The sequence below is a fragment of the Gorilla gorilla genome, chromosome 1, assembly GCF_029281585.2.
Source record: "Gorilla gorilla gorilla isolate KB3781 chromosome 1, NHGRI_mGorGor1-v2.1_pri, whole genome shotgun sequence".
NCBI lineage: Eukaryota > Metazoa > Chordata > Mammalia > Primates > Hominidae > Gorilla > Gorilla gorilla.
Window position 1 is genome coordinate 6,758,402 of NC_073224.2, and position 27,682 is coordinate 6,786,083.

General features: G+C 45.4%; 1 protein-coding gene and 1 long non-coding RNA gene across 15 annotated transcripts in view; one reads left to right on the forward strand and one right to left on the reverse strand.

Annotated features, from left to right (window-relative positions):
* The window catches only part of LOC101148918 (limb region 1 protein homolog), a 155,946-nt gene extending 141,499 nt beyond the window's left edge, over positions 1 to 14,447 (reverse strand). For 12 of the 14 annotated variants that reach the window (XM_063706902.1, XM_063706903.1, XM_063706885.1 and 9 more), the window contains exon 1: positions 14,180 to 14,439. In XM_063706902.1, the coding sequence (XP_063562972.1) occupies positions 14,180 to 14,255 (76 nt within the window). In that variant the 5' untranslated portion in view covers positions 14,256 to 14,439. Of the gene's footprint in view, positions 1 to 14,179 lie in introns of all 14 variants that reach the window. The other 2 variants (XM_063706889.1, XM_063706905.1) reach the window with 2 other exon arrangements.
* Positions 14,448 to 20,646: 6,199 nt separating this feature from the next.
* Positions 20,647 to 25,954, forward strand: LOC129532316 (uncharacterized). Its single transcript, XR_008677999.2, has 3 exons — positions 20,647 to 21,174; positions 21,744 to 21,829; positions 24,567 to 25,954. It is a non-coding gene; the product is annotated as an uncharacterized lncRNA (long non-coding RNA).
* Positions 25,955 to 27,682: the final 1,728 nt, after the last annotated feature.

A 27,682-nucleotide genomic window follows, 5' to 3' on the forward strand; every position in this document is an offset into this window, starting at 1 on the left:
TCCCAGGTTCAAGCGATTCTCCTGCCTCAGCCTCCCGAGTAGCTGGGGTTACAGGTGCATGCACCACACCAGGCTAATTTTTGTATTTTTAGTAGACACAGGGTTTCACCATGTTGGTCAGGCTTGTCTCGAACTCCTGACCTCAAGTGATCTGCCTGCCTTGGCCTCCCAAAGCGCTGGGATTACAGGCATAAGCCACCGTGCCCAGCCACACCACACAGTCTTGATTACTGTAGCTTTAAAAGAGTCTTTAGGTCAGATGGTCAATCCTCTAACTTTGTTATCTTTCAAAGTTGTTTAGGCAATTCTAAGTCCATAGAATTTGCATCTGAATTTTAGATCAGCTTGTCAATTTCTACAAAGTATGCTGGAATCTTGACAGGCATGGTGTTGAATCTATATCAATCTGAGGAGAGCTGACCTCTTAATATTGCTGTTACAGACTCAATGCTTCTGTCCCCACCCCCAAATTCATAATTGAAACCCTAATCCTCAGTGTGATGGTCGTTAGAGACAGGAGCCCTTGGGGGTAGTTAGGTCACAAGAGGGCAATCCTCATGATGGGATGGTGCCCCTATAGGAGGAGACAGAAGAGAGTTTGCTTTCTCTGTCTCTGCTCTCGGCCATGGAAGGATGTGAGGAGACAACCATCCGTGAGCCAGGAATAGGGTCCTCATCAAGAACCTAACCATGGTGGCACCCTGATATGGGACTTTCAGCCTCCAGAACTGTAAAAAATATTTGTTTTGCATTGTAAGCCACCCAGTCTATGGTATTGTTATAGCAGCCCAAACTGATAAAGACAAGTGTCTTCGAATCCATGAACACAGTATCTGTCTCCACTTATTGTGGTACTCTTTAATTTCTCTCAACAATGTCTTATAGTTTATAGTACTTAGGTCTCACGCATCCCTAAGTATTTCATATTTTTGATGCTATTGCATATAAGTAATATTGGGTTGTAAATTCAATTTCCAGTTATTAACTGCCAATATATAGAAATACAATTGTTGTATCTTGATCTTCTAGCCTGCAACCTTGAAGAATTTACTTACTGGTTCCAATAGCTTTTTTATAACAGATCCCATCAGAATTTCCGCAGTGTGGAGATTTGTTAAAGAACTAAAAGTAGAACTATCATTTGATCCAGCAATACCACTACTGGGTATCTACCCAGAGGAAAAGAAGTCATTATACAAAAAAGATACTTGCACACACGTTTATAGCAGCACAATGTGCAGTTGCAAAAATGTGGAACCAACACAAATGCCCATCAATTAACAAGTGGATATAGAAACTGTGGCATATGTAACTATGGAATACTACCCAGCCATAAAAAGGAATGAAATAATGGCATTCACAACAACCTGGATGGGATTGGAGACTATTATTCTAAGTGAATTAACCTAGGAATGGAAAACCAAACATCACGTGTTCTCACTCATAAGTGGGAACTAAGCTACGATGATGCAAAGGCATAAGAATGACACATGGACTTTGGGGACTCAGGGGGAAAGGGTGGGAAAGGGGTGAGGGATAAAAGACTACAAATTGGATTCAGTATATACTGCTTGTGTGATGGGTGCACCAAAAGCTCACAAGTCACCACTAAAGAACTTAACTCATGTAACCAAATACCACCTGTTTCCCTAAAACCTATGGAAACAAAAAATTTAAAAATAAAAAAAAAAAGAAATTAAAGAAGGCACAAAGGGAAAGACACCCTATGTTCATGGATTGGAAGATTTAATATTGTCAAAATATCCATAATACCCAAGCAATTTACAGACTCAATGCAATCCCTATCAAAATCCCAATGGTATTTTTTTTTTCTGAGACGGAGTCTCACTCTGCCACCAAGGCTGGAGTGCAGTGACACAATCTCAGCTCACTGCAACCTCTGCCTCCTGGGTTCAAGTGATTCTCCTGCCTCAGCCTCCCGAGTAGCTGGGATTACAGTCATGCGCCACCACGCCCAGCTAATTTTTATATTTTTAGTAGAGACGAGGTTTCACCATGTTAGCCAGGCCGGTCTCGAACTCCTGACCTCAGGCAATCCACCCGCCTCGGCTTCCCAAAGTGCTGGGACTTCAGGCATGAGCCACCACGCCCAACCCCCAGTGGCATTTTTTTTTAACAGAAATAGAAAAAATAATTCTAAAAGTCTTATGGAATGACAAAAGACTACAAATAGCCAAATTAATCTGGAGAAAGAACAAAGTTGGTGGCATCACACCTCCTGATTTCAAAATATATTATTACACAAAGCTAGTTATCAAAATAGTATGGTACTGACATAAAGACAGATATATAGAACAACAGAACAGAATAGAGAGCCCAAAAATAAATCCATTTATGTACAGTCACCTGATCTTACACAAAGCTGCAAATAATACACAACGGGGAAAGAAAAATGTCCTCAACAAATGGTATTGGGAAAACTGGAGATTCACATTCAAAAAATGCAGCCTTCTCTTACACCATACACAAAAATCAACTTACAAAGGATTAAAGACTTAAACATAAAACATGAAACTATAAAACTCTCAGAGAAAAACACAGAGGGAAGCCTTCACAACACTGGCCTTGGCAATGATTTCACGGATATAACATCAATAGCACAGGCAATAACAACAAAAATATGTAAGTGGGAATACGTAAAACTAAAAAGTTTCTGTACAGCAAAGTAGACAATCAACATAGTGATGGAAATGAAAGAAAATATCTACAAACTGTATATCTGAAAAGGGGTTAATATCCAAAATATCTAAGAAACTCCCACAGCACAAAAGTAAAAACAACTAGTAACTTGATTAAAAAACAGGCTAAGGACTTGAATAAAGCATTTCTCTAAAGACATACAAACAGCCAACATGTATATGAAAAAACGCTCAATGTCACCAATTATCAGGGCAATGTAAATCAAAACCACAATGAGATATCACCTCACACCTGTTAGGATGGCTATGATGAAAAAAAAAAAAGAAGACGACAAGTGTTGACAAGGCTGAAGAGAAATCGGAACCCTTGCACACTGTTGGTGAGAATGCAAAATGATGCAGCTGCTATGGAAAATATGTGGGTTCCTGAAAAAATTAAAAACAAAACTACCATATGATTCAGCAATCTCCCTTCTGAGTATTTATCCTAAGAATCACCATCGCAATCTCAAAGAGATATCAGCACTCCTATATCCACTGAGGCAATATTCACAATAGCAAAGATGTGGAAACAACCTAAATGTCTATTAACGGATGGATAATGAAAATGTGGTATACAATGGAATACTATTCACCTTTAAAAATATTTGAAAAAAGGACACTCAGCCAGGCATGATGGCTCATGCCTATAATCCCAGAACTTTGGGAGGCCAAGGCAGGAGGATCACTTGAGCTCAGGAGTTTGAGACCAGCCTGGGCATCATAGTGAGACATCGTCTCTACAAAAAATAGACAAAAAATTAGCCAGGCATGGTGGTGGGTGCCAGTAGTCCCAGCTACTTAGGAGGCTGAGGTGAGAGGATCATTTGAGCCCAGGAGGTCAAGGCTGCAGTCACCACATTCCAGCCTGGGAAAAAGAGCGAGACTCCATCTCAAGGAGGAAAAAAAAAAGGAAATTCTGCAAAATGCAACAACATAGATGAATCTTGAGGACACTAACCTAAGTGAAAAAAAGAGTCACAAGAAGACAAATACTGCATGATCCCACTTATATAAGGTATCTAAAATGGTCAAATTCACAAACTCAAAGAGTGGAAATGGTGGTTCTCAGGGGCAGGGACAGGGAAGGAAATTGAGAGTTACTAATCAATGGGCATAAAGCTTCAGTCAAGCAAGATGAGTAAGCTCTAGAAATCTGCTACGCAACACTGTACCTATAATCAACAATATAATTGCACACTTAAAAATTTAAGAGGGGCTGGGTGCAGTGGCTCACGTCTGTAATCCCAGTACTCTGAGAGGCCGAGGCAGGCAGATCACGAGGTCAGGAGTTCGAGACTAGCTGGCCAACATAGTGAAACCCCGTCTCTACTAAAAATACAAAAAATTAGCTGGATGTGGTGGCAGACGCCTGTAATCCCAGCTACTCAGGAGGCTGAAGCAGGAGAATCACTTGAACCTGGGAGGTGGAGGTTGCAGTGAGCCGAGATCACGCTATTGCACTCTAGCCTGGGCGACAGACAGTACGAGACTCTGACTGAAAAAAAAAAAAAAATTTTTGTTAAGAGGGTAGATCTCACATTAGGTATTCTTACTGCAATACAATCAAGTTTAAAAAAGAAGGACAGGGCCATGCATGGTGGCTCACACCTGTAATCCCAGCACTTTGGGAAGCCAAGACAGGCAGATCACCTGAGGTCTGGAGTTCAAGACCACCCTGGCCAACAGGTGAAACCTGTCTCTGCTGAAAATACAAAAATTAGCCAGGTGTGGTGGTGCACACCTGTAATCCCAGCTACTTGGGAGGCTGAGGCAGGAGAATTGCTTGAACTCGGGAGGCGGAGGCTGCAGTGAGCCGAGATCGTGTCACTGCACTCCAGCCTGGGCAACAGAGCAAGACTCCATCTCAGAAAAAAAAAGGAGGACAGAATAGAGACATGAAAAATTATCTCGAATGTAATTAGAATGTCCCAGTTTCCTTTAACCTCAAGTACACAACTATGGAGTGGTAAGATATACAGGGACAGCAGTGAAAGTCAAAGCCTCCTGATGAAGGAGTAGGAATCTCCTATGGCTGCTGTAACCAAATAACACAAACTTTGTGACTTAAAACAACACAAATTTATTGAGTTTCACTGAGCTAAAATCAAGGTGGGAGCAAGGTTGGTTCCTTCTGGAGACTCTAGGAAAGAATTCATTCCCTTGACGTTTCTAGCTTCTGGAGGCCGCCCACACTCCTTGGCTCATGGTCCCTCCTCCTTCCTCAAAGGGCATCACTCCACCTCTGCCTCTGTCATCACATCTCCTCTGACTCTGACCCTCCTGCCTCTCCTATAAGGACCCTGTGATCACATAGAGCCCACCTGGATAATTCAGGGTAATTCCCCTTTAACATACTCACATCTGCAAAATCCCTTTACCCATGTAAAGTAACATACCACAGGCTCCAGGGATTACCACATGGATTACCAACTTCAGGGGCCATTATGCTGCCTACCGCAGAGGGGAAGCTGATTTAACCCAGTTTAGAAAAGTCAAATACAAATGAAACCTCTATACCTCTATCCCATTCCTTTTTGCTCTTCTATGTTAGAAACTCACTTCAACGTATGTTGCCTATTGGATTTGTTTCTAATACATCATTCCACTAGAAGACTTTACAACCACGTGAGAAAAAGAAATGCAGCCCCTGACATCTGGGAGCTGGCCTGGTAATATCACAGCTGGGCCTTGGTGTTGCTGTAAACTGGCTAACAACTCAGAGCAAGGCACACACCTAGGCCTTGATGACTGACTCTTCTGTTGAACATCAACAATTTCAGAGAACATAAATATCAGACAAGACCATGATGGATAAAGACTAATAAACAAGACCACTCTGTAATCACTCCTGAACACAAGCAAAAAAAAAACATGAACATTGTCCAAATCACAGAAATGACCAACTCTCTATCCTGGCTAACAGGAATGACTGTTGCTTCTTTACCAGTTACAGCTTTAGCTTTATTCCAGTCTTTTTTCCTTCTAGAAAAGATTTCTTAAGCTATCCAATTACAGAATTTTTCCAGCTTCCTAACAGCATCCCATACAGATCAAAGCCTCACTTCCTTAAACCCTTCCCAAACTACCTAGTAGAAGCCCAAATCCCATTTGAAAAGTTACTGAAACACCCCACAGTTCCCCATGGAACTCACTGCAATATGCAATAAGCCCAGTTTGTCCAACTACAGGTGTGCTCTTGGAGGTCTTTTGCTGGAGGGCAATGACAAAGGTCAGAAAAGACTACAGACTCCAAGATAACTGCATTCTGAACTTACATAGAAGATTGGTGATTGGTTCCCACCTTCTGCCCAACCACTATTCCCAAGTGGGAAGGACTAAAGTTTTTTATCTCCTGCATAAAGGGTAAGCCATAGAGCTGAGGGCAAGACACCAGTAGAAAACAGCAGGTAAACTCATCTAGAGAGGCAGTAGGTGAAGGATACTTCTATCCCCATTATCTCCCCACCTCCCATTTGGCCTAAAAGGAGCCAACTAAATGGGAAGGTTCTAAAATCTCTGTTGTATAAGTCCCAGTCTGGCCAGGCACGGTGGCTCATGCCTGTAATCCCAGCACTGTGGGAGGCCAAGGCAGGGGCAGATCACCTGAGGTCAGGAGTTCAAGACCAGCTTGGCCAACATGGCGAAACCCCATCTCTACTAAAAATACAAAAATTAGCCAGGCATGGTGGCGGGTGCCTGTAATCCCAGCTACTTGGGAGGCTGAGGCAGGATAATCACTGGAATCTGAAAGGCGGAGTTTGCAGTGAGCCAGGATCGCTCCACTGCATTCCAGCCTCGGTGACAGAGAGAGACTCCGTGTAAAAGAAAAAAAAAAGTCCCAGTCAACCCCAGACTTGGTTCCAAAAATATTCTAGCCAAGAGGGGAGCTTAAGCCATACCCAGGATAAGGAAGAATTTAGATTGCGCAGCCAGGCCGGGCATGGTGGCTCACACCTCTAATTCCAGCACTTTGGGAAGCTGAGGCAGGAGGATTACTTGAGGCCAGGAGAGTTCAAGACCAGCCTGAGTAACACGGAAATAACCTGTCCATACAAAAATGGCCAGACGCATTGACTCACACCTGTAATCCCACCACTTTGGGAGGCCAAGGCAGGAGGATCACTTGAGGTCAGGAGTTTGAGACTAGCCTGGCCAACATGGTAAAACCCTGTCTCTACTAAAAATTCAAAAACATTAGCCGGGCATGGTGGCAGGCACCTATAATCCCAGCTACTGGGAGGCTGAGGCAGGAGAATCACTTGAACCTGGGAAGCAGAGGTTACCGTGAGCCGAGATTGTGCCACTGCACTCCAGGCTGGGTGACAGAGTGAGACTCCATATCATAAATAAATAAATAAAATTAGCCAGGTGTGGTGGTGGGCACCTGTAATCCCAGCTACTCAAGAGGCTGAGGCACAAGAATTGCTTGAACCCAGGAGGTAGAAATTGCAGTGAGCTGAGATAGCGCCACTGCACTCCAGCCTGGGTGACAGAGTGAGACTGCCTCAAAAAAAGAAAAAAAAAAAAAAAAAAAAAAAGACTTCCTTCAAGTAGGAAGATCTCTTGAGCCTGGGAGATAGAGGCTACAGTAAGCCGTGTTTGTGCCACAGCATTCCAGCCTGAGTGACGGAACCACACTCTGCCTCAAAAATAATTTTGTAAAGAGTCACAGCCTACAAGGTGGCAATCCTGATAGCTGGGAAGCACCCTCCCGCAGAGCACAGAAACAGACCTTCAAGGGAGGATAGAACAGGGATTTATGCTGAACAGGTTGGCCAAGTTTATATATTTAACAGGTTATAGGAGGAGCTATGAATATTCACAAAGTGGGGGAGGTCATGCACATGCAGGCTGAATAAACATGTATGTTACATACTTATCCATATTCACTTGTGGGTGGAGACTTAACATCTAAAAGGATTACAATGAGACCCTGTAGTCAGATGGCGAAGCAGGGACATGAAGGCATTGAAGTGCACAGCCTCTGTAAACTGGCCAGAACCACTTCATGCTCAGTGCTCTTCTCAGGAGAAAGTTACTGAAATCAGTCTCTTGTCCAATCAAAGCTATAGTTATGGCTTGTGGAACAGGGGAGTGGGGATCACTTAGGGTCTGGCAGTGAGTGAGCTGCAGTTATCTTAATATTGCTTATCTGGAGGCCAGTGCTTGTTTAGCCGCCAGAAAAAAAGAAACACCTTGAGGCAGTTAGAACCAGTTTATTCTTTAAGGGGATGCTTTACTTAACCCTTGCCTGGCATTGCCCTACATCTTGTTCACAGTTTGGTATTTTATTGCCACAAAGAGTCTGTTCTTTCAGTCTTCAGATCTCTATTTTAACATTAATGCTGGTCAGCTGTGTTTAAACCTCAAAAGGGAGTGGGTATACTGAGGCGTGTCAGATGTCCCATCCCATTCTGGTTGGGAATTCAGTTTTTAAGGTTTCCTGGGGTCCCCTTAGCCAAGAGAGGGTATACCCAGTTAGTTGGCAGCCTTAGGATTTCATAGCTAGCTCTCAAAAGAAAGGAAATCAATCATTACTACCTGATACTAATAGCCAAAGTCAAATATGATCACTAAAGCAACTGACAAGGGAACTATGAGATATTCATAACACAAGAGACAAAATTATTACATGAGTATTTAAAAGTTAAACACTAGGCTGGGCGCGGGGGCTCACGCCTGTAATCCCAGCACTGTGGGAGGCCGAGGTGGCAGATCACGAGGTCAAGAGATTGAGACCATCCTGGCCAACACGGTGAAACCCCGTCTCTACTAAAAGTACAAAAATTAGCTGGGCGTGGTGACGCTCGCCTGTAGTCCCAGCTACTCGGGAGGCTGAGGCAGGAGAATTGCTTGAACCCGGGAGGCGGAGGTTGCAGTGAGCCTTGAGATTGCGCCACTGCACTCCAGCCTGGCGACAGAGTGAGACTCCATCTCAAAAAAAAAAAAAAAGAAAAAATAGTTAAACACTATATTGTACAAAAAAATTAATTCAAAATGGATCAAAGACCTAAACATAAGAGCTAAAACTACGCAACTCTTAGAGGAAAACCTTCATGATGCCAGAGTTGGTGATGAATTCCTGGATATGACACAAAAAAACACAGGCAACAAATGAAAAAATAGATAAATCGGACTACAAAATTAAAAACTTTTGTGCATCGAAGGACACTAGCAACAGAGTAAAAAGGCAACCCTACAGAATGGGAGAGAAGTGTTTGGAAATCACATGTCTGATAAGGGGTTAATATTCAGAATATATAAAGAACTCCTAAAACTAAACAACAAAAATCAAGCAACTCAATTCAAAAACAGGCAAAGAACAGGTATTTCTCCAAAGAAGATGTCCATAGAGTCAATAAGCACATGAAACAATGCTGAATTTCACTAATAATTAGGGAAATGCAAATCAAATCCAGCATCAGATACCATTTCACATCCATTTTAAAAAAAAGAAGAAAAACAGAAAACAATGTGTGTTGGTGAAGATGCGGAAGAACCAGAAACTCTGGCTCCTTGCTAGTGGGAATATAAAATGGTACAGCCTCTGGGGAAAATGGTATGGCAGTTCCTCAAAAAATTAAACATAGAGGCCGGGCACGGTGGCTCACGCCTGTAATCCCAGCACTTTGGGAGGCTGAGGCGGGCGAATCACGAGGTCAGGAGATCAAGACCTTCCTGGCTAACATGGTGAAACCCCGTCTCTACTAAAAATACAAAAAGTTAGCTGGGCGTGGTGGCGGGTGCCTGTAGTCCCAGCTACTCGAGAGGCTGAGGCAGGAGAATGGCATGAACCTGGGAGGCGGAGCTTGCAGTGAGCCGAGATCGAGTCACTGCACTCCAGCCTGGGAGACACAGCGAGACTCTGTCTCAAAAAAAAAAAAAAAAAAAAATTAAACACAGAATTATCATATGATCCAGCAATTCTATTTCTGAATTGAAAGCAGGGACTCTAATAGATATTTGTACACCCATGATCACGGCAGCATTATTCACAACAGCCAAAAACAGAAACAACTCAGGTCAATTGATGAATGAATGGGTAAGCAAAATACAGTATACACAAAAAGAAAATATTATTCAGCCTGAACAAATTCTGGGCCAGGCACGTTGGCTCCCGCCTGTAATCCCAGCACTTTGGGAGGCCAGGGTGGGTGCATCACTTGAGGCCAGGAGTGCAAGACCAGCCTGGGCAACATAGCAAAAACCCCATCTCTACAAAAAATTAAAAAATGAGGCCAGGCACAGTGGCTCACACCTGTAATCCCAGCACTTTGGGAGGCTGAGGCAGGTGGATCACCTGGGGTCAGGAGTTCGAGACCAGCCTGGCCAACATGGTGAAACCCATCTCTACTAAAAATACAAAAATTAACCAAGTGTGGTGGCGCACGCCTGTAATCCCAGCTACTCGGGAGGCTGAGGCAGGAGAATTGCTTGAACCAGGGAGGGAGAGGTTGCAATGAGCCGAGATCACGCCACTGCACTCTAGCCTGAGCAACAGAGAAAGACTCTGTCTCAAAAAAAAAGAGAAAGAAAAAGAAATTTTCACACATGCTACAACACAGGTGAACTTTGAAGGCATTATGCTAAGTGAAATAAGCCAGATAGAAAAGGACAAATATTGTATGGTTCAACTTGGAATAGTCAGATTCATATAGGCAGAACCAGCAGCTGGAGAGAGTGAGGAATGGAGAGTTACTGTTTCATGGGTATCAAGTTTCAGTTGATGAAAAAGATCTGGAAATGGATAGTGGTGGTGGTTGCACAACAATGTGAATGTATTTAACGCCACTGAACTGTATATTTAGATATGGTAAATTGCATGTTATATATATATCTTATGATAAAAAAGTTAAGCAATTATAGCATTATGTAGCAAAATCAGAAAGAATTGAATAATTTTAAAAATTGGCAACAGGTCTTAGAGAAAAAGTATTTACATTCACTCTAAATATAAATCATTTGAGAAAGAAATGCCAAAGACTGGGAACCCTGAGCCTGGTCACTGTCTGCGCTGGTTCTGTAGAAGATGGAGTAGACTCAACCAGCCAGGGGTACTGGGTTGAGGGAAACAGGGGTGAGGAGAGTCAGAACTAAAGAACTCTATAATCGGTACCAAAACTGTTTTCAGGGGAGTAGACAAAGCTCTGGACTGTTTTAGCATGTGTCCCTTTCTCAACCCAAATTCTAGAATATCTAATTAATTAAAAGTAAAGCCAAAGAGCAGGAGGATCACTTGAGCCCAGGAGACAGGTCTGGGCAACACGGTGAGACCTCACCTCTACAAAAAATTAAAAGATTAGCTGGGTCTGTTAGTGCACACCTGTATGATTCAAGCCTGTAGTCCCAGCTACTTGGGAAGCTAAGGTGGGAGGATCGCCTGAGCCTTGGAAGTCAAGGCTGCAGTGAGCCATGATTGCGCCACTGCACTACAGCCTGGGCAACAGAGTGAGAACCTGTCTCAAATTTAAAAAAATAATAAAACTAAAGACAAATAGACCAATAAAACCGCATAAAGTCCAAAATTAAACCCTATGAATATACAGTTACCTATCTGTGACAAAAGTCCTAAATAGTGCTGAAGCAATTGGACATTCCTGTGGGAGAAAAAAATATGACTCCTACCTTGCACCAGACACAAAAAAAAAATTTGAAATAGATTGCAAATTTAAATGAGAAGAGTAATTCAATAAAGCATTTAGAGAAAAGAACAAGAGAACATCAGTCTTAGAGTAAGCAGAGATTTCTTAATCGGGACATAAAAAGTACTCAAAAAAATTTTAATAAATTGAACTATAATAAAATTAATAATTTCTGTTCATCAGAAGATATCATTAAAAGTGAAAGGCATCCACAGAGTGGGAAAGAAATATGTGCAGTATATATTTCTGACAAAGAAATCATATCCACCTGTATAACAATATAATACAAGTTATTCTGTAAAGACCTTGCAAATCAATATTAAAAAGATAAACTTAATTTTTAAATGGGGAAAAAAATTTGACCCTTCACAAAAGATTTCCAAATGGCTAATAAACAAACAGGTGCTCAAATTCATTAGTTATCAGGAAAACGCAAATTAAAATTATTCGTATGATGAACACTATAACACACTTGCTAGAATGACTAAAATTAAAAAGGACAGAAAATACCAAGTATTGATAAAGATGAGTAACAACCACACCTCTGAGACTGTCAGTACTGGCGGAAGTGTACACTGGTACAACCACTTTGGAAAATTGTTTTAAAGTATCTACTAAAGATGAACAAATGCACACTCTTTAATCTAGGGATTCCATTCCTAGGGCTATCCCCAACAGAAATGCACAAACATGTCCACCAAAAGCTATGTACAAAAAGTTCATAGCCAGCCCGGCGTGGTGGCTCACGCCTGTAATCCCAGCACTTTGGGAGGCCAAGGCAGGTGGATCACCTGAGGTCAGGAGTTCAAGGCCAGCCCGGCCAGCATGGAGAAACCCCGTCTCTAATAAAAATAGAAAAATTAGCTGGGTGTGGTGGTGTGCGCCTATAATCCCAGCTATTCAGGAGGCTGAGGTAGGAGAATCACTTGAATCCCGGAGGCAGAGGTTGCAGTGAGCCGAGACTGTGCCACTGCACTCCAGCCTGGGAGACAGAGCGAGACTCCATCACAAAAAAAAAATATATATATATATATACATACACACACACACATATATATACATATATACACATATACATATATATAACACACACATATATACATACATATACACATATATATACACATATATACACATATATATATTCATAGCCAAAACCTAGAAACTACTGAAGTGCCCATCAACAGTAAAATGAAAAATAAATTGTGCTATAGTCACACAACTACTGCACCGAGAATGAATTATAACCACATACAACATGGAGAAATTTCACAAACATTGTACAAGAAACTGGACACAAGAGTATATACGGGAAGATTCCATTTGCATAAAGTTCAAAACTAAGCAAAAACTAATCTATGATATTAGAAGCCAGGGCAACGTTTACCCTTGGTGGAGGAGAAAGTAATTGGAAGGGGGAAAGGAATCAGTCTCTGGGATCCTAGTAAAATTGTGCTTATTTATTTATTTACTTTTTTATAATGGTAGAGATGGGGATTCACTATGTTGCCAGGCTGACCGGTCTCAAACTCCTGGTGGATTCAGGAGTACACAGGCGTGTTTAGTATGAAATGATCTGAAGGGTACATGTATGATTACATGAACTTATCTCTGTGTATTTTAGCTTCAATTATAAAAATTACAACTAAATGTGTACCAAATTCCACTAACTCAAATTCCACCAGCTCAGACTTTATATGTCCTCTTTATTCAAAGTATGACTTCCAAAGTGATTCTCAATTTTCAAGATCAGTGAGTACACAAATTAGATAATTCTAAAGCAGAATTTTTTCACCTCAAACCAAGTGTGACTGAATTGTAGACAACTTAGGAGAGGCGTAAATATAAACATAAAAAAATGACATATTTTACAACAGTTATGAAAACACAGATAAACCCAATTACAATACATTCTAGAGCATCATGAAAAGATAAAAACATCAAAGTAGACTTTCCAAGCTCAAGTCCGCTTCCTGACTCCTGCCAACAGCACACATGGAACATGGGCCAAAAAAGCTGCCGCTTCCCTAAGAAGTTGCTTCCATAGCAAAATGGACTTTTGCTGAGGTCCTCACTCCCATAAATAACCAATATTCTCATCCCAAACGGTAAGGTTTCGAACTCAACCCACGTGGGGGCTGGGGGAGATGAAAGAGGGATGGAAACGTGAGGCGCCAGGAGGGCAGGAGGTGTTGACCGGGACAAGGTAACCGGCCGGGTCCAAACGCGAGAGGCGGGCGGGCTCCGCGCAGCCCGGCCCTTCCCGGACCCGCCGGGCCCACCCAGGCTCTCCGGGACGCCTGCGCATCCACCTGACTACCTGGCCTGGCGGCGGAGCGCGGGGGCGCGCACCGGCGGGGCCGCCGTCCACACCCCGAGGCGCAAGCCGCACACCCGCCCAGAGAGGAAGCCCCTGGGGTCCCAGAGCGCGGCGCGCACCGCAGCCCTCCCCGCGGGAAGGGAAGAGCAGCACTGAGGCCGCGGGGCGGGGGCGGGGTCGGGGCTCGAACGGAGGGAGCGCGAGGGGGCAGGGGAGGCAAGAGCGGAGCGGGGGGCAGACAGAGGAAGGGGAGGGAAGGGAAGGGAAGGGAAGGGAAGGGGAGGGAAGGGGAGGGGTGGGGAGGGGAGGGAAGGGGAGGGGTGGGGAGGGGAGGGGAGGGGTGGGGAGGGGAGGGGAGGGGAGGGGTGGGGAGGGAGAGCGGCAGAGGCCGGGGCGGGAGGCGCGAAGCGCAGGCCCGGAGGTGAGGGGTCCGGGGGTCCGGAGGGCCCGGGGGCGGGGACGGAGGGCCCGGGCGGGCACGCGGGGCTGTCAGGGCTGCCTCGGTCCCCACGCACCGTGGACTCCCGCACTTGGCTGTGGAAGTGCTGCTCCCGCGCCGACACCTCGTCCTGCCCTTCCATTCTCCTTCATGCCCGCCGCCGCGCCGCCCGCGTCCGCGTGCTCCGCCACACCATCGCCCGCCCGCCGCAGGGGCTCGGACAGCCGCGCCGGGGACCGGAGCCGGCACGGGCCCGCGAGCCGTGTTGGAATAGGTACCGCGACCACGACACCGGCCGTCGCCTCAGCAGCCTCAGACGCGCAGCTCTGACTGAGGGAGGGCGGGCGCCGCGCAGCCGGGGGCGGGGCGGGGGCGGGGCAGGGATACGTCAGACGAGAGGCGCCGATGCGTCAGAAAAGCGCGCCTCGCGGTCTTCCGAGCTGCTGGGCCGGGAGGTGCCGAGGGGGCGGGGCCTTGAGGTCGCGGGGAGGGGCTCCGCCCACGCTCTCAGGGGCTATCCCAGTTAAGGAGGCGCTGTCCTGGCGTCGGATGGGGACTGGGAACGCGGCGAGGGCGCTGCGACCTCTGCCCACCTGGCCCGGCCGCAGTCTCGGAGTTCCTGTTCCTCACAGGAGCTAATTTATGACAGCTGCATGGTTCCCCTCCCCCAGTTACTCAGTGCTTGGCACTCGGCACCCCTTACTCAGCACTCAGTACTCAGCACTGAGTACCGCACTCGGCCTCAGGGGACCTGGGCAGAGGGAAGCAGGGAGTCTCCCGCGGAAACTCTTGCTCTGCCAAAGTAGGTTGAAAGGTCGGAAATCGGTGGTTTGGGGCCGGGCTTTGGGCGGAAACCCAGCTTCTCTGGGTCTGATAAGGGTCTTGGGCTGCCCCACCTGGAAAACGCAGATAACCGAGCTCGCTAGGCCCTTGCCAAGTCCTTCCGGTAGCTCGGTCACTAGGGTCAGTTTTATGACTCTCAGTGGACCCTAAACAGTACGTAATATATGTATTTTTCACCGCCAAATGTATCAAACACAATAATTCACCCTCCATTCCCCATTATCTTTCTTTTTGTTATAAAATTTGAATTTAAGGGAATGTTTATAATTTTACCTTAGGATTTATTTGGCTACGAGGAAGTCATTTAAATTGCTAGTGGCTGTGATTTTTGTTTTTGGCATCTTTGAGAATTCTTAGGAAGTGTGAAAATCTACAAATTGCTTTCAAATGTCATTTAGTTTTTGTTTTTGTTTTTTTTTTTTTTTGAGACAGAGTTTCACTCTTGTCGCCCAGGCTGGAGTGCAATGGCGATCTCTGCTCACAACAACCTCTGCCTCTTGGGTTCAAGTGATTCTCCTGCCTCAGCCTCCCGAGTAGCTGGGATTACAGGCGCCCGCCACCATGCCCAGCTAATTTTTGTATTTTTAGTAGAGACGGGGTTTCACCACGTTGGCCAAGCTGTTCTTGAACTCCTGACCTCAGGTGATCCGCCCACCTCGTCCTCCCAAAGTGCTGGGATTACAGGCCTGAGCCACCGTGCCCGGCCGTTATTTAGATTTTTATGAATCTAAATTTAGCAGTCAATGAAGTTGTTGCAAAGTTCTTCAAAGACAAATATGTGGTAATTTAAACGTTGCCGTTTCGCTTCACAATTTTGAGTAGAGAAAATTTTTTCGCAACTCAAACTTGTTATGGTGCTTGGCGAGGTTGGAGGCCCCGACACATGGTTTCTATGAGTTCACTATAGCTGAACATTGTGGTGGTGGGAGAGCTTAGAGAACCTGAGGCTTGTTCTCAGCATGTGCCCTGCTGCCACAGGCTGGTTGATCATAATCCAAGAACAGCTGTCAACTGGTTAAATTCAACGTTCACCTTTATTTTTTAGAATGTCTTGGAGCCCTAAAGAACCTGGATAATTTCTGGGTTAATTGTCTCCAAATCAGAGGGCAAGCAGATTAGATTTTAAAGTGTATGGCATTTAAACACAGATTCCAGAAAGCGAATGCATGTAGTAGTCCTCATCTTTTTAATGCAATACTCCAACCATGTAGACCTTTTGATTTTCTTTTATGCGATCATCCCTAGAGGTTTACCCACCACTGGTACTTGTAACACTTAACCCAGGGTAGTAAACTTCAACAATGGCCACGTACTCACCACTCCCTATACGCTCACCCTCTGCCATCTGGCTTTGTGCTTCCTCCCAGCAAGAAATGGACTCTACTTTCCAGCCCTGGAATCAGCCTGGCTGGGTGACCTGCTCTGGCCAGTGGGACATTGGAAAATACAAAACCATAGGAAAGTGCTTGTACATTAGGACTTGTCCTTTCTTACGGACCCTAGGGACCCTCAATGGCCACTGGCCACTGCATCATAAGCCCCAGCCCAGCTGAAGATAGGTGACCTGGTCACCTCCATCACCCCAGCCAACACCCTCTTTTCCACATCCCTAAACGCTGTTGTATAAGACCACATGGGCCATTGTAACGGCTTTGGCTTTTATTCTGGGAGAGGTTAGGAGCCACTGTGGGTTATTGACAGGTGTGATGTGATCTGACTGCTGCTCAGGGCCTGGACAGCAAATGAGGAAGACTTATTGCAGAAATTCAGAGCCTAGTGACCTGGACCAGGGTGGAGGCAGCAGACGAGGTGAGAGGTGGTCGGTTTCTGAATGCATTTTGAAAGGAGGATTTCCTATCAGGATTTCCTATCACATGGGGATGTGGTCAGAAAAAGAGAAAGACAGGGAGAGCTCCAAGGCATCTGCCTTAGCAGCCAGAAGGACAGTTGCATCACCAAAGAGGGGGAAGGCTGCAGTTAGAACAAGTTTTGGAGAAAAGACACAGAGTTCTTAAAATGTGATGATGACACCTCCTGGCCACCAAAATATGCTGTGTGGATATGAAGTTTCATTTCATATCAGAAGAATATGGCTGGCAATAAACATTTAAGAATATGTTTCATCTCAACAATACCCAGGACATGCAAATTGAAACCTAAATGAAGTACCTTTTCACTTTCATTGGGTGGGCAAAATTCTTTTAATTTGACAATATTGAATGTCACAAGAATGTGGAACAGTAGAAATTCTGTGCCACTGGAGGTCGTGTGAACCAATATAATATCTCTGTAAATAATTTGGCATTATCCAGTAAAGCTGAAGATAAGCAACTAGCAGTTGCACTCCTACCCATGTATCCTAGGAAAGCTCTTGAGCATGTACACCAAGAGATGTGAATGAGAATCCCCACAGCTGTGCCACTTAAACTAGCAGAAGTCTACAAATAGCCCAGCTGTCTATCCACGGTGGAATGGGTAAATAAACTGATATGTTCGTGGGACAGAATGCGATTCTGAAAAATTAGTGAACAATAGCTGCAAGCAGCAATACAGATGAATCTCTAAAACAAAGTGTTGACCAAAAGAAAGTACCAGAAGAAGACACACAGTCACTCCATTTAGGTAAAGTTCAAAACCACACAAAACAATATACTATTGTATTATTCCATTCTCACACTACTACAAAGATACTACCCAAGACTGGGTAATTTATAAATGAAGGAAGTTTAATTGACTCACAGTTCCACATGGCTTGAGAGGCCTCAGGAAACTTATAATCATGGCAGAAGGGGAAGCAGGCATGTTTTACATGGTGGCAGGGGAGGCGGGAGAGGGTGGGGGGAAGTGAGGAAGTGGGGAAGAGGGGCAGGGAGGTGGGAAAAGAGGAGGGAAGAGGAGATGGAGGGAGGAAAAGAGGAAGAGAAAGGGGGAGAAAGAGCAAGAAGGAGGAACTGTTAAACACTTATAAAACCATCAGATCTCATGAGAACTCAGTACCATGAGAACAGCATGTGGCAAACTACCCCCATGATCCAATCACCTTCCTCCCTCGACATATGGGGATTAGAGACCCCTTGCTTGGTGTTTAGGCTAACATGCTCCATTTAGCAAGGGATCAAGTTGCGGTAGAGAACCCACAGTTTAGGCTACCAGGAGGTGGTAAACCCTCCACACATGGTGACTACAATTCGAGATGAGATTTGGGTGCAGACACAGAACGAAACCGTATCAACTATTTGGGGATACAACCATCCAGTAGAACTATAAAGAAAAGCCAAGGAGTGATAAAACTCAGAGAGGTCAGAAAAGGGATTGGTGAGAGGCATTCAAGGGCCACAAAGAGAATGATAATGCTCTATTTCTTAAACCAGAATGGAGGAGATCCACAACCCTATCTTGTATTGTTATTCTTTATACCTATGCATTATCTGTCATGCATAAACAGCATCTATTTAAAATTTAATAAAGTAACTTTCAAGAAGCACCACTTCCCGGTAGCCTAAACCATGGGTTCTCTACCTCAACTTAACCCCTCGCCAAATGGAGCATGTTAGCCTAAACGCTAAGCAAGGAATCTGTAAACCAGGGGCCAGTTCTGTGGTAAATTGCTGTGTGACCTTCCAGGTCTCTGTTCAATTAACAATGCCTGAGGTTCCTTCCAGCACTAATATTGTGTTTGTTGTCTTAAAAATTAACTTGGAGCCGGGTGTGGTGGCTCACTAATGTAATCCCAGCACTTTGGGAGGTCGAGGTGGGCAGATCACGAGGTCAAGAGATTGAAACCATCCTGGCCAACATGGTGAAACCCCATCTCTACTAAAAATACAAAAATTAGCCTGGCATTGTGGCACATGCCTGTAGTCCCAGCTACTGGGGAGGCTGAGGCAGGAAAATCGCTTGAACCCAGGAGGCAGAGGTTGCAGTGAGCCGAGATCGCGCTACTGCACTCCAGCCTGGCAGCAGAGCGAGACTCCATCTCGAAAAAAAAAAAAATTAACTTGGAAACTTTCCATGCAAACCCACGTTTCTGTTGGCATTTATGTATGGGTTAGAGGGGAGGAGGCGATCATGAGCATCAGTTGCTTAGCGCCAAACCTGAGAGTCATCCTGAATTCCACACTTTCCCTAACAACACACACCCCATCCATCAGCCAGTATTTTTTATTCTACCACTAAAATATGTCTGGAATTCAGCCACTCCTCCACACCGCCTTTGCCACTCTCCTGTTCCAACTGGCCTCATCCTTCAGTGGCCTCTGGGCTGGTCTTCCTGCATCTACTCTTCCCAGGCCCTCACCATCTTCTCCCTCCCATCATCCATCCTGTGCAATAAGTATGTAGATTAGTTGTGTTCCCCAACCCCAGGGCTTCCCATATCACTTACACTCAAACTCTGACCCCTAACCAAGACCTGCAGAGACCACAGGACCAGCCTCTGCCCACCTCCCCAATCTTGTCTTCTGCTGGGCCCCCCACTGCCTTTGTACTGTGCCCTCTGCCCAGGATGCTCTCCCCAGAATCACAGCCGCCTCTCTCTCCTTACTCACAGTGTAAAGATTAATACTGTAGAGAGGGCATTTTAGATCCTGAGCTGAGGTAGCACCTGAACCCAGCCCAGCTATGCCGGCTCACTTCACCTTGCATTGTCTTCAAGACAGGACCATAGAAGTTATTAACAAATAGGGGCTGGGCTCGTTGGCTCACACCTGTCATCCCAGCACTTTAGGAGGCCGAGACAGGCAGATTACGAGGTCAGGAGATCGAGACCATCCCAGCTAACATGGTGAAACCCCGTCTCTAATAAAAATACAAAAAAATTTAGTCCGGCATAGTGGCGGGCGCCTGTAGTCCCGGCTGCTCCGGAGGCTGAGGCAGGAGAATGGTGTGAACCCAGGAGGCGGAGCTTGCAGTGAACCGAGATCGCGCCACTGCACTCCAGCCTGGGTGACAGAGCAAGACTCCATCTCAAAAAAAAAAAAAAAAAAAAAAGTTATTAACACATAGGTAGGCTTTTTGTCTGCCCTAGTCATGGCAAAGACTTTATCCTGTTCACTCTTTTTCCAACACCAAGTACAGTGCCGGGCACATGATAAGAGGCTGATAAGCCTTTGCTGAATAAAGAGTCATACATGTAAATGTGGGGGGGAGGCGGTAGTGGGGAGCTAGCTTTTGTGGAATAACTACTGTATTCCAGGCACTTCCCATGCAGTATTTAATTTAACCATCACAGTGGCCCAGTGAAGTAGGTGCTGTCGGCTCCATATTACCATTGAAGACATTGAGGCTCAGAAAGGTTAAGCAACCTGACCTGGTTTACACATCAAGATTTGAACCTAGATTCATTGACTTATTAACACCTGCTTTTCTCACAGTTCCATTGCTCTCTGCCATGCAATAAAACAAAAACAATTGCATCACCATGCATGACACATAGTAAAACATCCAGGTCCCTCTGTTGGAGATTCTGCCCTGACAACCCACCCCCCTTCCCCACTGAATTCTTCTGTAGTCCTGAGTGTGTTTGAGTGGAGTATGCAACCAAGCATACAAATGAATCCAAGCTCACTCTCTGCCCCTCAAGTTTCGGGAATGGTGCATCAAGGCTCTCCAGAGGAATAGGACTAATTAGGGTGTGGAGGTGTAGAAAGAGAGGGTGGGAGAAAGATGTATTATGAGGAACTGGCCCACATGATTCTGGAGGCTGAGAAGTCCTAAGATTTGCAGATGGCAAGCTGGAGACCAAAGTATAAGTTCTAATTCGAAAGCCAGCAGGCTCGAGATCGAAGAGCTGATAGTTGAGTCTGAGGCCAAAGGCAAGAAAAGACCAATGTGTCAGCTCAAGCAGGAGGAGCTCCCCCTACTCAGGGGAGGGTCAGTCTCTCTGTTCTGCTGAGGACTTCAGCCGATTGGATCATGCCCACCCACATTGGAAGGGCCATCTGCTTTACTCAGGCCACCAATTCAAACATTAATCTCCTCCAGAAGCACCCTCACAGACACACCCAGAATATTGTTTGACCAGCTATCTGGGCATCCCATGGCCCAGTGAAGCTGACACACAACATTAACCATCACAAGTAGGGACCCCTGTTTTTATTCTCTTCTTAATAGGCTTGGGGAGAAGTTGGCCTCTCATGCTTCTAACTCATCAGCTGTTACTTGTGGGAGCTGCTACCTACTCAGCATCGCTCAGGGCACTGCATTACGCCTTCCAGGCAATTATACAAGGTACTGCTTGAGCTTAAGCAAACTGAGAGAAGATTTAGCACACTTTCTAAAGGTAATATCATAAATAGACATTGATTCCAATCATTTTGTTTATTTTGAGATGGAGTCTTTCTGTGTCACCCAGGCTGGAGTACAGTGGCGTGATCTCGTCTCACTGCAACCTCCACCTCCCGGGTTCAAGCGATTCCCCTGCCTCAACCTCCCAAGTAGTTAGGATTACAGGCGTGCGCCACCATGCCCAGCTCATTTTTGTATTTTTAGTAGAGACAGAGTTTCACCATGTTGGCCAGGCTGGTCTTGAACTCCTGACCTCAGGTGATCCACCTGCCTCAGCCTCCCAAAGTGCTGGGATTACAGGCGTGAGTCATCATGTCCAGCCTTGATTCCAGTCATTTTTATTGGCTCATGATACATCATCTTCAGTCATACATCATCTTCCTAAGCTTTACTTATCTATCTTGACTCTTTTTCTTCCAACTTCAACACACACAATTTAGGAGGGAAATGAGTCAAAATGGGGCAAGGCGAGAGAAGGAACAAATGGTCAACTGAACCTCTTTATGCCGCAGAAGGAGCAAGAATGTCTATGGAGCAGTCAGGAATCACACATGTGTGAAGCCTAAAGGACCCTGGGGATCTCCTAGCCCTATTGCAAGTAAGTCCCAGAGAAATTTAGTGATTTTCCTAAAGAGACAAACATTAGTGACCAGGGTAACCCAGACTTGCTGACTTCCAGCCCATCATTCTTCCCCTTGTTCCCCATTCCCACTAGAGGAGAACTTAGTGCCTTCCCAGCTTCTGAACCCACTCCTTGCCCCGGGTCCCCTCACCATCCTGGCTTCACTCTCCACTGGAGACTCATCCACACAGGGTCACAACTGCACTTTGTTGGAAGGAAACGGGTTGAAATACAAATTCCATGTGTTACACTCCAGCCTGGTGTCATGCCAGCTTTCATTTCTCAAACATTTTTGTTTTACCACCATTTTTAAGGCCATTCTGCCTTTCAAGCTTTTATCTTTTAGTTACAATAACAAATATTTCTGAGCACTTAGTATTTGCCAGGCACTGTTCTTTTTTTTAATTTTTAAAAAATATTTTGTGTAGAGATAGAGTTTTGCCATGTTGCCCAGGCTGGTCTTGAACTCCTGGACTCAAGCAGTCCTCTTGCCTCAGCCCCTGAAAGTGCTGGGATTACAGGCGTGAGCCGCTGCACCTGGCCTGTTTTTTTTCTTTTCTTTTCTTTTTTTTTTTTTTTTTTTTTTTTTTTGAGACAAAGTCTTGCTCTATTGCCCAAGCTGAAGTGCACTGGTAGAGACAGGGTTTCACCATATTGGCCAGGCTGGTCTTGAACTCCTGACCTCAAGTGATCCACCCACCTCAGCCTCCCAAAGTTCTGGGATTACAGGCATGAGCCACCGTGCCCAGCCTTAAGTTATATTTTTAAAAGGTAATAAATGCTCCGACTCCATCATGTCCTGCTTGTGTTATTATACTTTACTCTTGAGGCCACTTTCGTCAGCTGTATAATGGTGTGCTCCTCCACACTCAATATCGGTACATCTGGTAGCTAGAACTGGCCACAGTGGGAGTATTTACAGCACAGAAATCAGTCAATGATAACAAATCAGGGCCCCCTTCCCCTCCTTGAAGAGCTGGTTGTTAAGTAATTACAGCACACCATGGGAGCCAGCAACCGTTTTAGAAAGAGCCTCAAATGAAGATGTTCACACTGTGGGCTAATGTTGAACAACCAGATGATAAAAGGTGGAAATTGAGGAGACTGGACAAGACTCTCACCTGGTGGTTGGTCATCCCACGTGTCTGCAGAGGCGAATCAAGGGGATTACTAAAGGGAAAACAGGAATTTTTCTCAGGAAAACAGTTCTAAATTCATGAAAATACAATTAAGTTCAGAAACATCCATTACTTTTACACCAATCAGAAGTTCTTCTAGCCATACACACGTTTGTCGGTTTCTGAAAGGGGTGTGATATGGTTTGGCTGTGTCCCCACCCCAATCTCATCTTGAATTATAGCTCCCGTTATTCTCATGTGTTGTGGGAGGGACTCAGTGGGGGATAATTGAATCATGAGGTGGGTCCCCCATACAGTTCTCGTGGTAGTGAATAAGTCTCACAAGATCGAATGGTTTTATGAGGGGTTTTCACCACTGCACTCCAGCCTGGGTGACAAAGCGAGAATGTCTCAATAAATAAATAAATAAATGACAGAACCTACAAAGTGCAATGACACTGTAAAAGTTGGCTGTTAGTAATAGTATCAACGTCATCATCACCATTATTGTTATCATCTAAAAACCAAGATCTAAGCATGGATTATGCTAATATCTACAAATTGGGTTATATATGTATGCGATACTTAAACATTTTTTTTTTTTTGAGATGGAGTCTTGCTCTGTCGTCAGGCTGGAGTGCAGTGGCACGATCTCGGCTCACTGCAACCTCCGCCTCCTAGGTTCAAGTGATTCTCCTGTCTCAGCCTCCTGAGTAGCTCGGACTAGAGGCGCCTGCCAGCATGCCCAGCTAATTTTTTTTTTTTTTTTTTTTTGTATTTTTAGTAGAGACAGGGTTTCACCATGTTGGCCAGGATGGTCTCGATCTCTTGACCTCATGATCCTCTGGCCTCGGCCTCCCAAAGTGCTGGGATAACAGGTGTGAGCCACCATGCCCGGCCCAACATTTCTAAGGAATTCATGACAAACTTGTAACTTTTACACAGGGGATGAAAGACTAAAAGGATACTTAAAATGGAAGACAGGACCTTTACTTTGCAAAGAAATTCTGTGGCTGTCCTATCCATGAATCAAGATTTACAAGAAATCAGAGGAAATGGGTAGACACAAAACTGGAATTAGCTTGAGGAGAATTACAGGGTATCATGTGGAATTTAAGTCCACACATAAAAATAATATCACCCTCCTGAATCTTTCAGCCTTTTTCAATCTATCACCACTTCAACCTTCCGTGTCAGTCTCTGATTATTATTATTATTTTTTTTTTTTTTTTGAGACGGAGTCTCGCTCTGTCGCTAGGCTGGAGTGCAGTGGCGTGATCTCAGCTCACGGCAACCTCCACCTCCGGGTTCATGCCATTCTCCTGCCTCAGCCTCCTGCGTAGCTGGGACTACAGGTGCCTGCCACCATGCCTGGCTAATTTTTTGTATTTTTAGTAGAGACGGAGTTTCACCATGTTAGCCAGGATGGTCTTGATCTCTTGACCTCGTGATCCGCCCGCCTCGGCCTCCCAGAGTGCTGGGATTACAGGCATGAGCCACCGCGCCCGGCCCAGTCTCTGATTTTAACAAGATTTCATCTTAGGACTAATGGCACAAATTTCACCCATCCCTAACTAACTCTCATTGAAATATAGAGAAACAGATGATCAAGACTCTGCTAGCAGGAGAAAAAGAGAGAAAAGAGAGATGAAAAAGTCTTGTGTGACCAGAAGCTTATCAACCTTGTGTGCTGTTGGCTTACTTTAACATTTACAGCAGACGATAGAATTGTGTTCAGATGACACAATAAGGTATCAAATGACTTCACGAAAGCAAGACGGCACTGAACCCCAAGGTAAGAGATTGTACGGACATCATTTAAAAGTTTGTGTCCCTCCTTAAAGGTTTGTGTCCCCCTTTGGTAGTCCAGACATGAAAACGTCTTATCTGGGTGTGGCTCAGATACCACTCTGGAGTAGGCTAACTTTGTAACTCGAGCACACAGAATGGCAGGAAGCAAAGCAACAGTCGGAGGAACAACCTGGGCCAACATGGCCCGAGATCAAAGAGGAGAACAGGACGTGCTGAGCCCAGAGGGGGTGAGTCAGAGAGAGAAGAGGATGTTTTCTTTTGGTCACTGCAGACATAGGTTTTGTTGTGAGCACTAGATGGTCTGAAAAGCCCCCATCCTAATTCTAGGTCTGCAAGCCAAGAAGATGGAGCAGGTTCTCGTGGGGCTCTGTCTCCAGAGACCTTGTGTGAGCTTGGTAATGAGAGGCCCAAAGCCAACATTTAGATAGTGCTGCTCCAGGAAAGGGAATTAAGGGCTTTAAAAATGGATGCTGAATCGCTTGAACCCGGGAGGCAGAGTTTGCAGTGAGCCGAGGTCACACCATTGCACTCCGGCCTGGGCAACAAGAGCAAAACTCCGTCTGAAAAAAAAAAAGCGGATGCTGAGGCCAGGCTCACTGCAACCTCTGCCACCCGGGTTCAAATGATTCTCCTGCCTCAGCCTCCGAAGTAGCTGGGATTACAGACACCTGCCCCTACGTCTGACTAATTCTCTTGTAGTTTTAGTAGAGACAGGGTTTCACCATGTTGGTCAGGCTGGTCTTTAACTCCTGACCTCAGGTGATCCACCCACGTCAGCCTCCCAAAGTGCTGAGATTACAGGTATGAGCCACCACACCCAGCCTTAGGCATAGTGGCTCATGGTAGCTCATGCCTGTAATCCCAGCATTTTGGAAGGCCAAGGCAGGAGGATCGCTTGAGGCTAGGAGTTCCAGGCCAGCCTGGGCAACATAATGAGACCCCATCTCTACAACATAAAAATAAAAAAAAAAACAAAAATAGCTGGGTGTGGTGGCACATGCCTGTAGTCCCAGCCATTCAGGAAGCTGAGGCTGGAGGTTGACTTGAGCCCAGCAGTTCAATACCACAGTGAGCTGTGATTGTGTCACTGCACTCCAGCCTAGGCGACAGAGCCAAACCCTATCTCTAAAAAAACAAACAGAGAATGGATGCCGAACTTACACTTTTTTACACTAGCTCTTATTTTTATTTTTATTTATTTAGTTTTTTATTTTTTTTTATTTTATTTATTTATTTTTTTGAGATGGAGTTTCACTCTTGTTGCCCAGGCCGGAGTGCAATGGCGCGATCTCAGCTCACTGCAACATCCGCCTCCCAGGTTCAAGCGATTCTCCTGCCTCAGCCTCCTGAGTAGCTGGGATAACAGGCACCTGCCACCACGCCCAGCTGATTTTTTGTATTTTTAGTAGAGATGGGGTTTTACCATGTTGGCCAGGCTGGTCTGGAACACCTGACCTCAGGTGATCTGCCCGCCTCGGCCTCCCAAAGTGCTAGGATTACAGGCGTGAGCCACCCCGCCCCACCTATTTCTTTCTTTTTTTTTTTTTCTTTTTTTTGAGACAGGGTCTCACTCTGTCACTCAGGCTGGAAGGTAGTGGTGCAATATCGGGTGCCTGCAACCTCTGCCTCCAGGTTCAAGTGATTCTCCCACCTGAGCTTCCCAAATAGCTGGGATTACAGGCATGCGCCACCACACCCAGCTAATTTTTTGTATTTTTATTATAGATGGAGTTTCACCATGTTGGCCGAGCTGGTCTCGAATTCCTGACCTCAAGTAATCTGCCTGCCTCAGCCTCCCAAAGTGCTGGGATTGCAGGCGTGAGCCACCGCGCCTGGCCACTACACCAGCTTTTAAATATACTTTCTAGAGGGGAAATGATGGAAACAATGAGGAAGGCACACTTAAGAAGTTAGTCTTTCTCCCTTCAGTCTCAGTTCTATTCTCTAGATGCAACCAGGACTAAGGGTTTCTAGCCATTCTTCCAGAATTTTCTACACATATATAAGCATTTTTAAAAGTACACAGTTGAGATCTGTTTTGCCACTTACATTTTTACTTAATAATATATCTTGGCTGTCTGACCATATCATTACGTACATGTCCATTCCATTCCTTTGCTTCTTGCTTAGTAGTCCCCTGACTAGTATGTGCTGCATTTACTGAACCAATCTTCTGTGAGCGGGCGTTCAGGTTATTTACAGCTTTGTTCTGCTTTGCAGCTCTCTTCTAACAATGCCGTCACGTATATCCTTGCACGTATTTCCTTGCATACTTGTACAGTTTTAGGGGTTGGGGGCAGGCCCCTGGTATGAGGTGGAAGCAGCCAGATCTTTTGGATAAGGCTCCACTGTGCCCAGGCCATGGCATGGCAGCAGCCCAGGGTTATCAGAGGATTCCAAGAGCTACCTGCTAGGGACAGAGTCAGAGCTGGTGGTGAAAGGAGTGGGTGGTATTTTCTGTCTCATGTGACACTGGGCCAGGTGGGGAGAGGCAGTGTCTGTAAAGACTTCAGGAAATTCACCCAGGAGAACACAGGCTTCATCCAGGCCTCCCCTGTGACTGCAAGCCCAGAACCATGCCCTAGAACAGCCCAGTGCACTGAGGGTAAATGCAGCACCCTTGGGCGGGGTGGGGCCAGCTGGGAGTCTTCCACAGCCCTGGGCACTTTGGAAAACACGCAGTGGTACCTCCTGAGAGCCCAGGCCCTTTGCTGGGCGGCCCAGGGGTTCCAGGCCTGAGCACCCCACCCAGAAATGAACAGACAGAGGCAAAGGCAGCTGTCCAGGTTGGGAGTGAATACACTGAGCATCTCCCTTGTCCTCAGGCCAGAGTTTCCTGGTTACTCCCACATGTTTATTTTTCCAGATGAATTTTGTATCATCTGTCATTACCTTACCC